The following is a 14,789-nucleotide window of genomic DNA, read 5'->3' on the forward strand; positions in this document are numbered from 1 at the left end:
CATTTATTCTGATGTTATTTACCAAGTCTCATGTTCCCTTGATAACCAGATGCTTGACATAACTTTGGAGATAGTCTTTTCCCCAGCATCCAGTTGAATTAGAGGAATAACTTTTACCTTACACGGTCAGGAAAGAGGAGCTAGGCAAACGGTCAAAGGCTTCCTTTTTTTCACATTTTTCCTCCTTGGAGTAAAATTCACACTCCTTGCTCTACTTACCATGATCTCAGCATCACTGTTAGGAGGCTCCAAATACATCCTTTACAATCAGGTTTCAGTAAACAGTTGATTTAAAGAGTCTTGACTGACTTTATCTGTGTTAAAATAAACTGAAAAAGTCCTGGTATCTGGTCTTTTGCAGGTCAAGTCTGCATAGATAGTTAAAATACTAATAAGATTATTCCAATTATCAGTTCCTGTTTAATAACCTCAGAGCTCTACCACCTTTGCTATAGACTTGAGTCGTAAACCCAGCTCCAGAAAAACAGATATTCCTAGATACTGTGGTATGGTGATAGAAGATTCAAAAATATTTAGTAGAGCTAAAAATATAGAAAAAAATCTACATGCTGCCTTTTGTATTTTGGATAGGCTTACACTATAGTCATAGCCAAAATTTTTTTCTTTCATTCATTTCAATGCCACAGACAATCACGTGGTCTCAGGAAGAGCACTTCCCCTCCATCAGGGCTAAGGAGATGTCTAGTATTCTTCATTGTTTAGGAACAATCATCATATTTTTAATAATATTTTCAGGTTCTATCTATTTATATTACTTAATGCTACATTTGTTCCTCTCCTAGCATTTGGTTGGATTTAGTGCTATTACTTTCAGTAAGGAGTAAAAAGAAAGACCCTCAATTAGCATATCATTGAAATGCACACATCAGAGTCTACTTGCCTGCAAATTTAGTGCATTTACCTAGGCAGTTACTATTAGTTTCTAACTCAGGAGCAGAACTGCCTTCCACGAGTACAGCTGATGGTGCGCTGTGAGCTGAAATACTCAGGAAGCACCTCCCAGTCTGCTGCAGTGCACAGTCCTCTATTTAAGACAGAATGACATCTAACAAAACACTCTCTTAGACACAATGTCAATTGTTCTTCAATTCCCCAAGCACTATAATGATTTTAGCCTTTTCCATCCAGCACAACTTTGCACAGTGTTGAGGTTCCAAGACCTCCCTCAGGACTGTATTACTGGAGAAACTGGGCACAGCTTTTCTGGAAAACAGAGACCCCAAAGCTTCTTGGCCTCTACTATCAGCAAAGCTGAACCTGTTCAAGGATTGATTAGCACAGCAATAACTTACTGAGATGCAGGGGAAATCCTCCAGTGCTGATTTTACAAACAATGAGGTCAATGATTCCAGTAAATCAACTTCATTCATGCTGTCTATAAATAAGTAATGTCCCAGACCGGGGAAGAAGCTGGCTCATGTTTTAATGTTGTGCTTGTTCTGAAAGCTTTGGGAATTTCCATTGTCTTTCATCCATTTCTGGACCAGATTGATTCTGCTTGATCTTCCTAATTGACCTCCACTGCTTATGTGTTCTCTGTCATGCAAGCTGGCCAACGCTGAAGTCTGACTTCTCAACGTGTGTTGAAAGATTTACAGTGTTTCATATCACCTGCTTCAATAAAAATGATTGGTGGGCTGGTACATCTCTTCGGTTTGCTGTCTCTGCATAGCAAATACCCAGCTGTGAAGAGCCGTAACCTTTTTCCTCTCAAGATGCTAAAAAACCACATAGTACAAGTCATAAAACTTCCTACAGGATGGCACTGTCTAGATGAATCTATTCCTGTCGTAGAATGGGACAACAGAGCTGTCGTGGTGTCAGCCTGCTTCCCCAACGCAGCTGCAGTGCGGGCCAGAGCTGGGCGTTTTCCCCCCAATTCCAGGGGAAACCTCAAACCCGTATGGATGAGGCAGAGGGGAGGGGGTGCCCCTCACTGCGCCAAGGCAAAGAGCAATCCCTAGAGGCAGTGGAGAGATATCTGGAACGGAAACACCAAAAAATGTTTAGGTATCGCTTCTCTGATGCTTCCAGAAGTACCTGAAACGCCATGTTAAAAAAGATTGTCTCTGCATAGTCAAATCCAAACTTCCAAAATGCTTTAACATTGGCTTCCATACCATGAGACTGCTGTAGGACCATGGCTGTTTGGCTCCCCTTTTGCGAGATGCCTTCATGGGGCATTTGAGTTACAGTCTCCAGATTTTCCATACAACTGCAGAGTTAAAAAGAACGTAACAAAAAACCTCACAAACACAAAAGCAAAGAATGACTTGACTTTCTCCTTAAGAAAACCATAAAGTACTGCAAGACTCATTAAATAATGAGAATAATCAACCAATGAGAGCTTTAGATCAGCCATTGGAGGATGACAGGTAGAAATAGGAAAGTCATGTTACCTCTGGCTAGATTGTTAATGAAACTATTGCTAGACCACACTGTCTAGTCATAGCGATCGCTTGAAAGAGAATTTGGAAAAGAGCTCCAAGAATTATATAAGAACAAGAAAATATGCCTTGTAGGAAGGCACTAGATAAGCTATTTAGAGCAGAATAAATGATGCTATGAATCCTATCTGGCTTTAAAATCACTGAATGTCAGTGGCCTAAAGACAAAGCAGAAAATTCCTCACCACCTCATTAGATCAAGAGCTCCACTGAGTGAAATCAGCTGAATCCCAGCCCTGAAGGCCTCTGCCTCTCTGTGCTCCCACCATGGGGAGCAGACTGGAAATGTTTTTCAGGTATTGTAAAGATCAGATGGGCAAAAGTATTTGCTCAGCAGAACGTAGATCTCATCCACTGATGAGGTGACAGAAAATGGTGAGGTTTACTCAGAGCCCTTCTTGTGAAAAACGCTGGCTCTCAGAGGCTTGGACCAGCTAGTGGTAGATGATTACAGGAGCAATTAAAGAAAGGCATTTAGTACAATTTACATCTAAAGTGCGGTATTTAGGCCAATTACAGGGTAAAATAGAATGCTTTTGATTTTCCCTTTAGAAAGAATATAGTTAAGCTGCACCATAAGTCTGAGGTAGAAAATCAATTTGGCTGCAATCCAACCTTGTTTGTCATGAAGGAGGAAATGGGGGAACACGCTGTGAGCAACATGTGACTCAATTTCCTGGAGATGACCCTCACGTGTGGAGTGAATAGTGGCCCAGGCTTGAGTCACGGGGCACTGGCAGACCCTGGGTGAGCCAAGGGTCCGGTAACACCAGCTCTTACCTGCCCTGGGTGCGTTGGCCACACAATGTTGTAGCACTGCATTCAGTCAAAGCAAAGGGAATATTTCCAAGGAGGAACACTGCAAGGATAGCCTTCTAGCTAAAGTGGCAAACAGCCATCAGAGCTCAGCTGAGTTGATTGTCATTCCTGGCCTGAATGATGGGGACATGTCAGTAAGGTCTTTTTTACTCTTTTTTTTTAACCGGCTTGCTTTGGTGGCTGCCAGATTGTAGCATCCCCAGGGCTTTCATTCGCAGATTCCCTGAGTCTTCCCGGCTTCAGCTGCAGCGGTGTAACATCTTCTGAAGACTGGTCCACAGTAGCTAAAATGAAGTTCCCCAAACACTGAACCAACCAAAATCAAAGCACTATGTAAGAGATTAATCCCTGGCAGCTCTATCCTTATTTTCTTCACTTGGATCAGTCAAAGAAAGATATTTCTGAACACAAACATGACCCAAAATAGGATTCATAAATGCACCTGAAGCACTTAGAAGGTGTTACAAAAATGCACCGCCCACATCTACGTTGTTTTCCTGTTGAATATTCAAAGCTGCTATTTCTTAAAGCCTGGGCTATGTACTTTCAATTCAGTTACATGCTTGATTGTTATGGGAAACAAAGGGAACCTAAATATCTTTGAGACATGTTTGAGTTTCAGTCCCCACCTGGAACATAACAAGGATCCTCACATTTCAGCCATAGATACCCTTATTTAGGAGCTATGTGGTATGAAAAGAAGACAACTAAAACCAAGATTTTTTAAATTGCTCTTCTTCAAACAAACTTCTACAAACACACTCCTGTCCTGTCTGCGGTAAGCCCCAGAGAGTAGAAGACATCTGTGAAGAGGAGGGGGTTTCCCAGTTCATTACAAAACCTTTCACAAAACTACATTCAGGAAGGAAGGAAAATGTTACCCAGCAAGTAAACTTATCATCAGTATCCCCAGGTATATCAGCTGCTGGAGAACACATCACATTCAGTATATAGATAACTTCACTTCACAGAAATCTCTCTGAAAGGTGCCAGAGGAAGGAACTTCAGGTTCCTGAGACACCCTGGCACTTGCTGCAGTTCACAGGCAAGGCATTTACTCTTGAAGATATGATCTGGACTTGAGTCATGCCTTGCAAAGATGATTATCAGAGAGGGAGTAAAACCTCCTGGGGAAATCATTGACTGGTGCCCCTTTCTGAGGAGTTCAACTTAAACCTCAAATCTATGCTGAAGACAGCACATAAAAATAACCACAATAAACTCCACATAATTGCAGGTGGACTCTATCCTTTATATGAATGACTTCACAATAATTCTGCTAAATAACACAGAGGAAACTAGGAACTAATGGTTCTGGCATTGCTGAAAATGTTCTGATTTTATACATTTGTGTTGCAGCAGATTTAGGGCATATTTACAAGGAAGATAGCATATCAGCTTCTTTATTTACTGTAAGAAGTGAGGAGAAGGGGATTCAGTTCTCACCTCCCTGGGAGCTGCTCTAGTCCTCCAAGGTGACACTGTGGTTCCAGACCCTATTACTGAGCATGGAGCAGTTCACCTATTATTTAGCCAATAAGGTCTATGTTCCTCTGTGGATTTGAATCCTCCCCCTTTCCATATGTCCTAGGCATGATTAGGATGCCCCCGGTCAAAGCAAAATATTTCACTCTACAACGGAAAATTTTCTTCAACTACAAACTGGAAAAATACATATATTTGTGTATTTTATATATAAAATGTGTGTGTGTATATGTGTGTGCATATGTATTTTAAAGACAAAAATATTGCTCTGTTTATTTCTCATTGCTATCCTCCCTCCTTAGTATCTGATCTGTATTTAATGCATTGATCAGATCCAGTTACACTTTCATGTAGAGCTTTATCCAACAAACACATCCAGGAGCAAAGAATTTTGATTTGAAGTAGCATTGCGAAACTGGGCACAAGCTGAAGCCAGGAGTTTAAAACAGTACTGCTCCCTCTTGAGTGAGGCCTGTATGAACAAGCACCTTTGGAAGTGAAAGGAAACCTATAAACCACAGACATAAAGAGCTTTCTATATAGAAATTAAAAATCTGGTCAAGTGTCTACCCACTGCTTAGAGCAGTAAGAACCCAAAACTTCCATCTAAACTCCACTGCAGCTGACCAAAACCTGCTCTTTTGTTCATCTTTTGATTTTAGGTCAAAAGGCTTTTTTAGTTTAGGCTGGAAAAGAAATACATTTGGGCATTTCTACTGCTAGCAGGTCAACCAGAACTGCAGTTTTATACTGGTGACCATTAGTCTGCATTAAGTAACGTGTCTGGTACACGTAATCATAGTGAACAGACAAATGCACAAACTTAATAGTCAGAGCTTGCTAACAAGGGCAGAAGATGGCCCTTGTGAAAGTTTGAGGCTTGGCACAGACTAATTTCCCCCAAAAAATGAGAAAGCCTTTCCATCCAGGCAGGTGTTACCATCTCTGCTCGCTCTCAGGCTCCTGGCATCTATCTCCAAAGCAGCTGGACCTTAATTTGTTGGCAGGAAGGCACTAGAATAAATATATGACTTCTCCCATGTGGTATCACATTAGATATTGCCTAAGCTCTTGCGTGTATTCTGGCTAGTGATTTCACAGTCAGTCGGTTCTGCAAGAACTTCTTCACAGGCATGGAAAATTGTGTCCCTTTTCTGTCAGTGCAGACCATGAACATTGCTGTTACGTGGCTGAAGGGCTCTTACATAGGTGCAGTTCACTCCCAGAAAGTCACCAGGGCTGCAAATGAAACACAGCAGGGGAAGAGTTTGGCAAAGACTGACCATGAATAGGTGGATCTGGGGCAACCTGGGCAACAAGAACATCAACAAAAATTGTCCTACTGTCCCCAGGAACACAAGCTAACCACTTGTTTAACAACGGAGCTCCCAGCTCAGACCAGTTCATGTTCCACACACTGGATCCAGCCCACACAATAACTCCATCCAGCACCTTGCCTTTCTGCTGTGGCCTTCAAGCGGGACAGCATGTTTCAGAGCTTTGTGTTGAAGCCCATCAGCAAAACCCCCAGGCACACAGACCTGCAACAAAGCCCCTGGAGGTGACTCAAAATAGTTACTCAAACTCTAGCAAGCAACACCCAGCTAATTTATGGTCTAACTAACATTTTTAAAGCTGTGTTTTACACAACCTGCACTTAGTTAAAGCCACCCGGTGAAAGGAGGAAAATGTCTGCCCTGTTGCAGAGTCTGACGCAACCCGGACTGGAGCCAAATGAGAACCAGGACTGTGCAAGTATTCAGCCACATTTTATTGCAGTCCCCACTGCACTTGGTGTAAAAGGCCATAACATTTCAGTGCTTAATCAATGTATCAATATGGCCAGTAAATGGCAAGGAGAGTTTGTATATATCTTGCTATTCCAAGACTGCTCATAAAGCTGAGTTCACAAGCCCGGAAAGGAGCCTGCATTACCCCCGGTGACTGGGAAGGAATTCCACATTGGCTTCCCATAGGCTTGGCCACTGAGAGAACAGGAAAAGACAGTAAGAGGGTAAGCAAAAGTAAAGTAAGATAAAGCCAAAGTAAGCCCTACAAATCTAGCAGACCAATCTCAGCTCATAAATACAACCTACCAAGTGGACATGCTGAACAGCCTTTTGCCTGACAGAGGCAGACTGATAAACTCTTAGTATAAAAATACCATGATGTTTTCACAGGCAAAACCCATTTATTTTGACATCTGTTTTACCTGCATGAAAGCACGGTGGAAATTTCAGCACCAAGACATTAATCTAGACATTGCTGTTTCAAGAGCCAGTGATTATTTGAATTGTTGGTATAAGCCATTTGGTCCCCACTGTGTCTAGAGCTAGGAATCCACAGACAGTGGTTTGCCTGTTGCTGAAGTTTAGCCAACAAGACAGTTTTGCTGGGGTGGTATCTGTAAACTTAGGCAGGTGATGTGGACAGGAAGGGTATCTTCTGATGATGAGATAGTTTAGAAAAATTGACAAGAAGAAAGAAAATGCAAAGGTTGATGGGGGGAAAAAAAAGAAACAGAAAAAGAAACAAAAGAGAAAGAAAAAGAGAAAGAAAAAGAGAAAGAAAAAGAGAAAGAGAAAGAGAAAGAGAAAGAAAAAGAGAAAAAGAGAAAGAAAAAGAGAAAGAGAAAGAGAAAGAAAAAGAGAAAGAGAAAAGAGAAAGAGAAAGAGAAAGAAAAAGAGAAAGAAAAAAGAGAAAGAGAAAGAGAAAGAGAAAGAGAAAGAGAAAGAGAAAGAGAAAGAGAAAGAGAAAGAAAAAGAAAAAGAGAAAGAGAAAGAAAAAGAAAAAGAAAAAGAAAAAGAAAAAGAAAAAGAAAAAGAAAAAGAAAAAGAAAAAGAAAAAGAAAAAGAAAAAGAAAAAGAAAAAGAAAAAGAAAAAGAAAAAGAAAAAGAAAAAGAAAAAGAAAAAGAAAAAGAAAAAGAGAAGGAAAAGGAGAAGGAGAAGGAAAAAAGGAGAAGACTGGTGCTATGCAGAAATTCACAGCAGGACCCATGAGAGGCAGGGTACTATAAGGAGAATTAAAATGTGATGTGCAAGCTGGGTAGACTCAGGGTGTGTTTTTCCAAAAGCCGTTGCATTTCTTAGCCCATGTGAAGAGTAATGGTAGGTCACCACTAGCCTCTTTATTCCCCCCTCAGCACTCCCCAGAGATCACAGAGGTCCCCAGAGCCAAAATGAACTGTACAAACTATCAATAACTATTCGGTGTGTGGCTCCACAGACCTGTTGCAAAACACCCCCCGTGACTTCATGGACCACTGAGCACAGGTAATAGTTTAGGAGCTGTTGCAGCACATCCTTCTGGCAAAGCAAAGCGCACCAGAGACAGATTGGACCTCTATCCAAACTCCAAACCATATTAACTACTGCAGCAATTTGTATCTACACCAGGGCTTTTTGCCAGTGTAGGTCTGTCAGATGCCACCAAGAGATGGGCCAGCAAAGCTTCACAGCAGCCTGAGCCTGGACGGAGTGAATTTCAGTGTTCAGACTCTTAAGTTTTTAAAAACACTGAATACCTGAGCTGATCTTTTGCAAGCAGCTCAGTTCGCCTGCGCTCAGGGCTAGCCAGCGTGAGAGGCAAAGCTGAGTAAGTATGTCAGTACTGACATATGGCAAATGTCACTTCATATTCACCATACACATTACATCACTTGCACCTCCATGCACCCCATGGTCACACGGTTGCCATATGAGCATCCTGCTTTGGAGGTGCTCTGCAGACTCCATACAAATTCAACCAAGGACTGACAGTGCGACTGATGTTCATGTGCAGTCCTAAACACCACCTTGGCCAGCTGACCGCTAACACATGGCTAACACATCGCAGCTGGAAAATCGCCTTCAGCTGAAGGCTACATCTTCCCACAGCTGGTCCTTGAGCTGAGTAAAATCAGCAGAACAGGTCTGGCTCCCGAGTAATCAGTCTATCCAGTCACACTGACAGAGACTTCAAGTCTAAGAGATTTCAAGTGTAAGAGATTTCAAACAGAACATTGTTCCCCAGTGCAGGAATGATTAACTTCTATAAACTGGTAGGTTCTTTTCTCCTACAATAGTCTTATCCCTTTAAAAAAAAATCAGCAAGAATCTGTGTGATGTTTTCAAGCCTCCTCTTTCCCAAAAGTAACTACTAAACTTTTCCGGCCCTCGTTAATGGCAAGTTGTGATCAGCTGATGGGCACCACTCTTAGCCCCCTTCCACCCAAGCCATAGCTCCATGCTCATTCCAACCATTTGCCCTCGTGCTTTAAAACAAGTCCATGGGCTGTGAGAACACCCTTCTTTTGAGCAACCTTCCTGATGAATGTTTAAAATCTTCCTGTTGACTAATGGATGGAACTGGATTCCCCTCCTTTATTTCCAGTTGAGAAGTAATGATTTAAGCAGTTTAACTGGTTAACTAACTCATTAACACAGATCATATCCTTTATGCAAAATAACACTGATTACAGAGATCAGCTAATAATGGAGTTCATCTAAGAAAGTGAGAAAACATTTTCATCAATGTCAATGGGCTCAAAATGAAGTTCAAAGGGAGTTCTTCTAGAGGAGTAAACGTGCTGAGTGTGATCAATAAACTAAGCTATGCCTGCCTTCATTTGCAACAGAATCTGTTCAACATCCCTGCAAATATTAGTGCTCCTCTTCCTCCCCATCCTTTGGAGCATACACCGCAGAGCCCCACGTTAAGCACTGTCACTTGACCTGCGATTGCATGACACAGGACAGGTTGCCCAAGAGGCAGCGCGTCTCCACTGAGACCCGCCAAACATCAACCACTGCAGAATGCTTCACCATTTCACAGCCTGGAAGAAATAAAATAATAGAGAAACCCTCTCAATGATCCATGACAAACCTACCCCAGTGCTCAGGGTGGGGAGGCAGGAATCCTGTGCTTTCAAGTCCTAGTACCTCATGCTGTCAGCTGATGGCTGCAGAGACAGAAGTAAATGTCCTCTGGTCTCCAGGTTCTTGTTAGCAGTGCTGTGTAGCTCAGCTATCTTGGCTGTCTGTGAAGAAATAAGAGTTTGGCATAAAGCATTTGCTTCTGTCGTGACTTTAGGTTGCCTTCAATATGGGTTAAATCTAAGTGCTCAGTTTAGGATGCGTATTGTAAGACACGAACTTATGTATCTCACACAGGGGTTGTATTGGCATTTTAGAATTAAAACACATAAAAATGAGTCCACTGGCTAGTGCATAAACAACATCTCTTGTTTCTCTCTTCCAGTAACTGTGACTGTGGGAGGACAACAGCACTTGCTGGGACTTTATGACACTGCAGGGCAGGTAAATTACAGCAAAACATTCATAATTTTCCTTTCCCAGGGTTTGTTACTACCATATACTGGGGTTTGTTGTTCATGCTGTTGGGGGGGGGTAGAAATATTAAAAATCACTTGTGAGTTGTAATGGTTGAACTGCTGACCTTCTCTTTTTTGTTTTCTACATAAAGCTTTCATTCTGGTTCAGCAATAAAACACACAGAAATACACTCATCCCTAAGACTGTATTTTGTCTAAGCAAAAAACTAAAGCCTGATTAGGCTGTTCAGCCTCCCATATATCCACCTCCTACTGCAAATATGACGTTTCATATAAAGTCAGTGTTTTCTTACATTTACCACATGGTGGCATTGGAGATACAGAGAAATCCCATTTCCAAGCTCAGAAAATTAATATAATACAGCACCAGCCTATTGGTCACCAGCTGTTGACTTTTTAAATGGTAACCCAGCCAGACTGGCATTCATCCCAACATCCTTCTCCCAGGACAAGGGGGTCCATTACAGGAGAGTCTGTACCCCATGCTTACTTACATATATAATGCTTTTACTCTTTTCACTGTCCACGGTCCGATACAGTGTGCTTGCACAAAAAGTTTGGGGAGGAGCTCTGGTCTGTGGGCTGATTTCACCCACTGGAGAGAAAGAGAATTGCTCACCGCCTTGCTCTGCCAGTAGAAGGGCAGAAAAGGAGCAGGGAGCAACATGTTTTCATGGTGAAATTTTCTCTCTCCTACCTCCAAATGCCAGCAACAGGCAGAATAAAAAGAGGACCACCATCCGCACAGAAGCTTTGCAGAAGATCACCTGCCGAGAGGAGAGGGAGCAGGTCCCAGGTCTCTCCCAGCCTGAGAGGGCTGGAACCCACATTCACCAGCTCCTCCAGTCAGAGCTGGCACTGGGCAGCCAAGGACCTGCTCTCACTGGAGGCAGAAGGAGAGGGAAGCAGATTCGGGAGCCTGCTTCACTCTCTGGGAGCCAGCAGCCCTGAATGCAGGTCTTTGCTTCCAGGAGCATTTCTTGGCTGTGCTTTTTTTGGCCATGACTGACTGCTATGAAATGCATAAACAATGCAGAAGGAGACCCCCTCCCGCCTGCAGAAGGCCGGTTATTACAGAATACACTTTGCAGCAGTATGCAGAGAGGTCAAAAACTGCATCAGGAGAGACTGTCACTTCCAGAAAAACCTACACTCAGCAGCACTGGGGCTTTTATGCTTGGGGGTTGGCTTTTTTTCATTTTATTCTTAACACATGTTTGTAGGAAGCAACGGTCACTTCATAGCTAGCTTGGTGTCACTTACAGTCCACCTATCCTTTCTATTTACATGGTGCAAACAGATGATCCAAAAGCCAGTCCCAAACTATCACCCGAGTCCTTGTCCCGTGGTCAATGCATGTTCAATTTTCTATTCTGTGCTCACAAACACAGAGCTCAGAGCGTGTCTGCCGCGATCTGGCAGCACTGCAAGCCTTTGCAAATGAGACTGGAGTTATATTTGGTTCTCAGGCAGATTTTACACACTGCCTGAATATTTCTGCTTGTTTTGTAGAGCTGACAGTTCCACCTGACAGCCATTTCCTCAGTAACACATCCTCTTATTTGTCCTGCTGATCCCAAAGAAAAACAAATCTCCCTCTCTGACAAACTTCACCCCTCCATCCGTTCCTCCACAATCATTTTGCCATCTTCTGCTTCAAACTAGCCAGAGCACCACCTGCTTCCAAGCACCATTCCGAACTCATCATCAGGCTCATTTCCCGTTCAGACCTTGGTCCAGAGGACGTGGCCATCTAGTCAGAACTCAGAGGGTGAATCACTTCTTGATGACTAGATTGTATCTCTGTGGAGGCTGAAAGGATGATGCTTCCCACATGCTCAAGCTATAACGACAGATCATCTGGGTTGTTTCCTCCTGCCTTCTCCTTGTGTTGTGTGGCTTTCCAAAGGCATTGGTGTGAAGTCATAGCCAAAAATAGCACTTGACATTACGGTGCTATAAAACATATACTAATGAAATAACAATTGGAAAATGTACTCCTGCAGCAGGACCCTCTGTCAGCCTCAAGGGAGAGCTGGCAGAGACCCAGATCTGGGTATCTGGTTTTCTGCATCCCTGGCACACACATTCCTAGGAGGGAAAAAACGGTAGTCCTAGCTGGATTTGGGTGTGGAGCGCTTTAACTGGCTGGCATGGCAGGGAGCGTACATGAGATCAGCGCGGCAGCAACATAAAAAAGCAAGTTTTGCTGTTCTTTCTGGGCCCGAGCCCTGCAAAGCCTCTGGCGGCAAGAGAGGAGGGAGGGAGCAGCACCGGCTGATGCCTCTCAGCACCGGCATGTCACAGGCATGTAACTCAGCAAGGCCAGGTCCGGTGCTGGCATTTCCGTGCCAAACCAGTGGCCAGGCAGTGTAACTGGGAAGCCTTGCACTCCCTAAATAACAGGCAAGCATGAGCCAGGGAAACAAATTAATGACCAGCTATAGCCCAAGCCCATGAGGACTCATGTCCCTTCCCAAACACCACTGTCACCAGCTGCAGCACCTCTGGGTATGCCCCATGCCCATGCTAATGTCCAGTCCTTTTTTACTCTATTTATTTGCTTGACTTCAACAACAAGCTGTCTCTGAATGAGAAATGATCCCAACATGCCATGTCTCGTAACGGTCCATTGCAAGGTTTTACAGCCTTCTCCTAGAGAGCAGGTATGAAGAGACACAGGGTCCTTGTCTGATGAGGTCTGGAAGCTCCTGCCAACCCGCAAAGACAGGGAAATAAAGGAGCTCTGGGCGACTCTTACCCACAACATCTCTGCTTGTGCTTTAATACGTCCATGCAAGCTCCCCTGTGCCCTGATGGGAGATGAAACCTCTGCTATACGATGCCTGGTTGTCCCTCCTTACGCTTTATACAATGATCTGTGATGCTAACACAAACTGGGAATGCTCCTTCTGAAAAAGGATTTTCTAGGGGCTCCAAAGAAACAAGCAAAATAAAATGAAATGCATACTCCTGCAGCTGTCACTGCAGAGCACTCGTAGTTTTTATTTATAATTTTAAGAGTATGGTAAGTTCCAGCCCCTCTAAATATGAATGTCTGGAATATTGAAACTGGTCATATTTAGCCAATTTCTTTCAAAAAATCCTAAATCACGATTCCTTGAGGGCTTGCTGCCACCACGTGGGTGTTTCAGGAGGCTGGTGTGCAGCAATTAAACCAAAAACACAGAAAAATGCCTTTGCCAAGCACCTAGTATCAGCCCATGTTGACTGTGGCATAGTAATCGGAGAAGTCATTAGGTTTGATGTTCCAGGTTAAAATAAAGTCCCACAATCACGCAGGCATCAGGCCAGGCCTCCCCCACCCACGGCATCTGCAAAAAACTCATCTATAATGCAATTGCTCCTTTGCTCCATCATGTTGGCATCCACTTTGCCTCTAGTAACTCATTCGTGGGGGCTAGGTCATCTCCAGACCCTGATATAAATCTCCTCCCAATGACTTTGCTTCTTCATGCCCTGTATCACTGATGTTCCCACAAATGTCTCTGAGATTCCTACCATTTTCCTACCATTCTTTGAACATGGAGAATCCACTCTTTCTTGGTCCGGCATGTCCAAATACCTCCTCTTGTCATGTAAATCCTTCTTCAGATCAATACTTTCTATGATACTGGAAAGACATAGGTCAGTTGACAAATACTCTGGCTTTACCCCAAACACTGTGGCTGTGCGGCTGGAGGTGGTAACTGGGAATTTACTTTTCCTGTTGAAGAAGGTTTTGGACAATGAACATCCAGTTAGGCAAAACAAAATGTTTTGTTTGGTTGTGGTTTAGGAAATTTCTTTAAACTTCTTTTTAATGAGACAGAGCTAAATTTGGCCTCATACTTCCTTTCAGAATAAATAATTACATTTTTTTTTGTTTAGAAAATCTTGGAGCAGACTGTTTTTACATAATCCATCATTATTTTTCTGAAATTAGTGTAGATTCAGAAGTAGTCCATGTCATCTTATCACTGATGAACAAAGTGAACAAAAGACTTCAGAAAGAAGATATACCAATCTCGATTCATAATTTAGCCCTCTCATTTGTTGATCCAACCAAAGCCAGACAGAAGCAAGACTGAATTAAGGCACCATCTGATCTGGGCACAGGGTGATATAGACATGCAGGACAGACAGTGGTTGCATTGCTCCTGCCCCTAATGTGGATTTTCCCTACCTCAAATAAAGGTTCTCAAGTCTGAGCAACAGCACCTGGATATTTTTTTTTTCTTTTCATTGACTTATTAACTATTTCAGTACCTGCAAAGCAGAACTGCCCCAGTTGAAGTTTCAGACAATATAGCCAAAAAAGACCATACTGCAGAGATTTGAGGCTTGTCCAGAATGCAGAAACTGTAAACTAAAGACCTAGGTCTCAGTCAGGTTTGGCAGCAACATGTATTGTCATTTCTCACTCTCTAATGTTGTGTTCCTTTCCCTTTTTTAATTCTGGACCCCCAAAAAGTCTTCAGAACAGGTGTATCCCCTGTAAAAGCATCTGTTTCTTTGTACTGAAATTTTCTAACAGGTTTCATTGGAAACTACCAACAGCTACCTATGTTCTCACTGTCAGAAAGACCCAGTCTATCCCTTTCACATGGTTTGCAAAACCTCTGCTCACTCTCAACATCTCAAGCCTGAAAACAGACCGAAATTCTTCCTTGAAAGTCAGCTA

At 42.9% G+C, this 14,789-nt stretch overlaps 1 protein-coding gene across 1 annotated transcript in view; it reads left to right on the forward strand.

Annotated features, from left to right (window-relative positions):
- Positions 1-14,789, forward strand: part of RHOJ (ras homolog family member J) — a gene marked incomplete at both ends in the record, with an annotated part of 56,796 nt that overhangs the window by 38,367 nt on the left and 3,640 nt on the right. The window contains one exon of the mRNA XM_082000770.1: positions 10,012-10,070. Coding sequence (XP_081856896.1) covers positions 10,012-10,070 — 59 coding nt within the window. The remainder of the gene's footprint in view (positions 1-10,011; positions 10,071-14,789) is intronic.

Source organism: Phaethon aethereus, assembly GCF_964289735.1.
Source record: "Phaethon aethereus genome assembly, chromosome: 5".
In the NCBI taxonomy this organism is placed as follows: Eukaryota; Metazoa; Chordata; class Aves; order Phaethontiformes; family Phaethontidae; genus Phaethon; species Phaethon aethereus.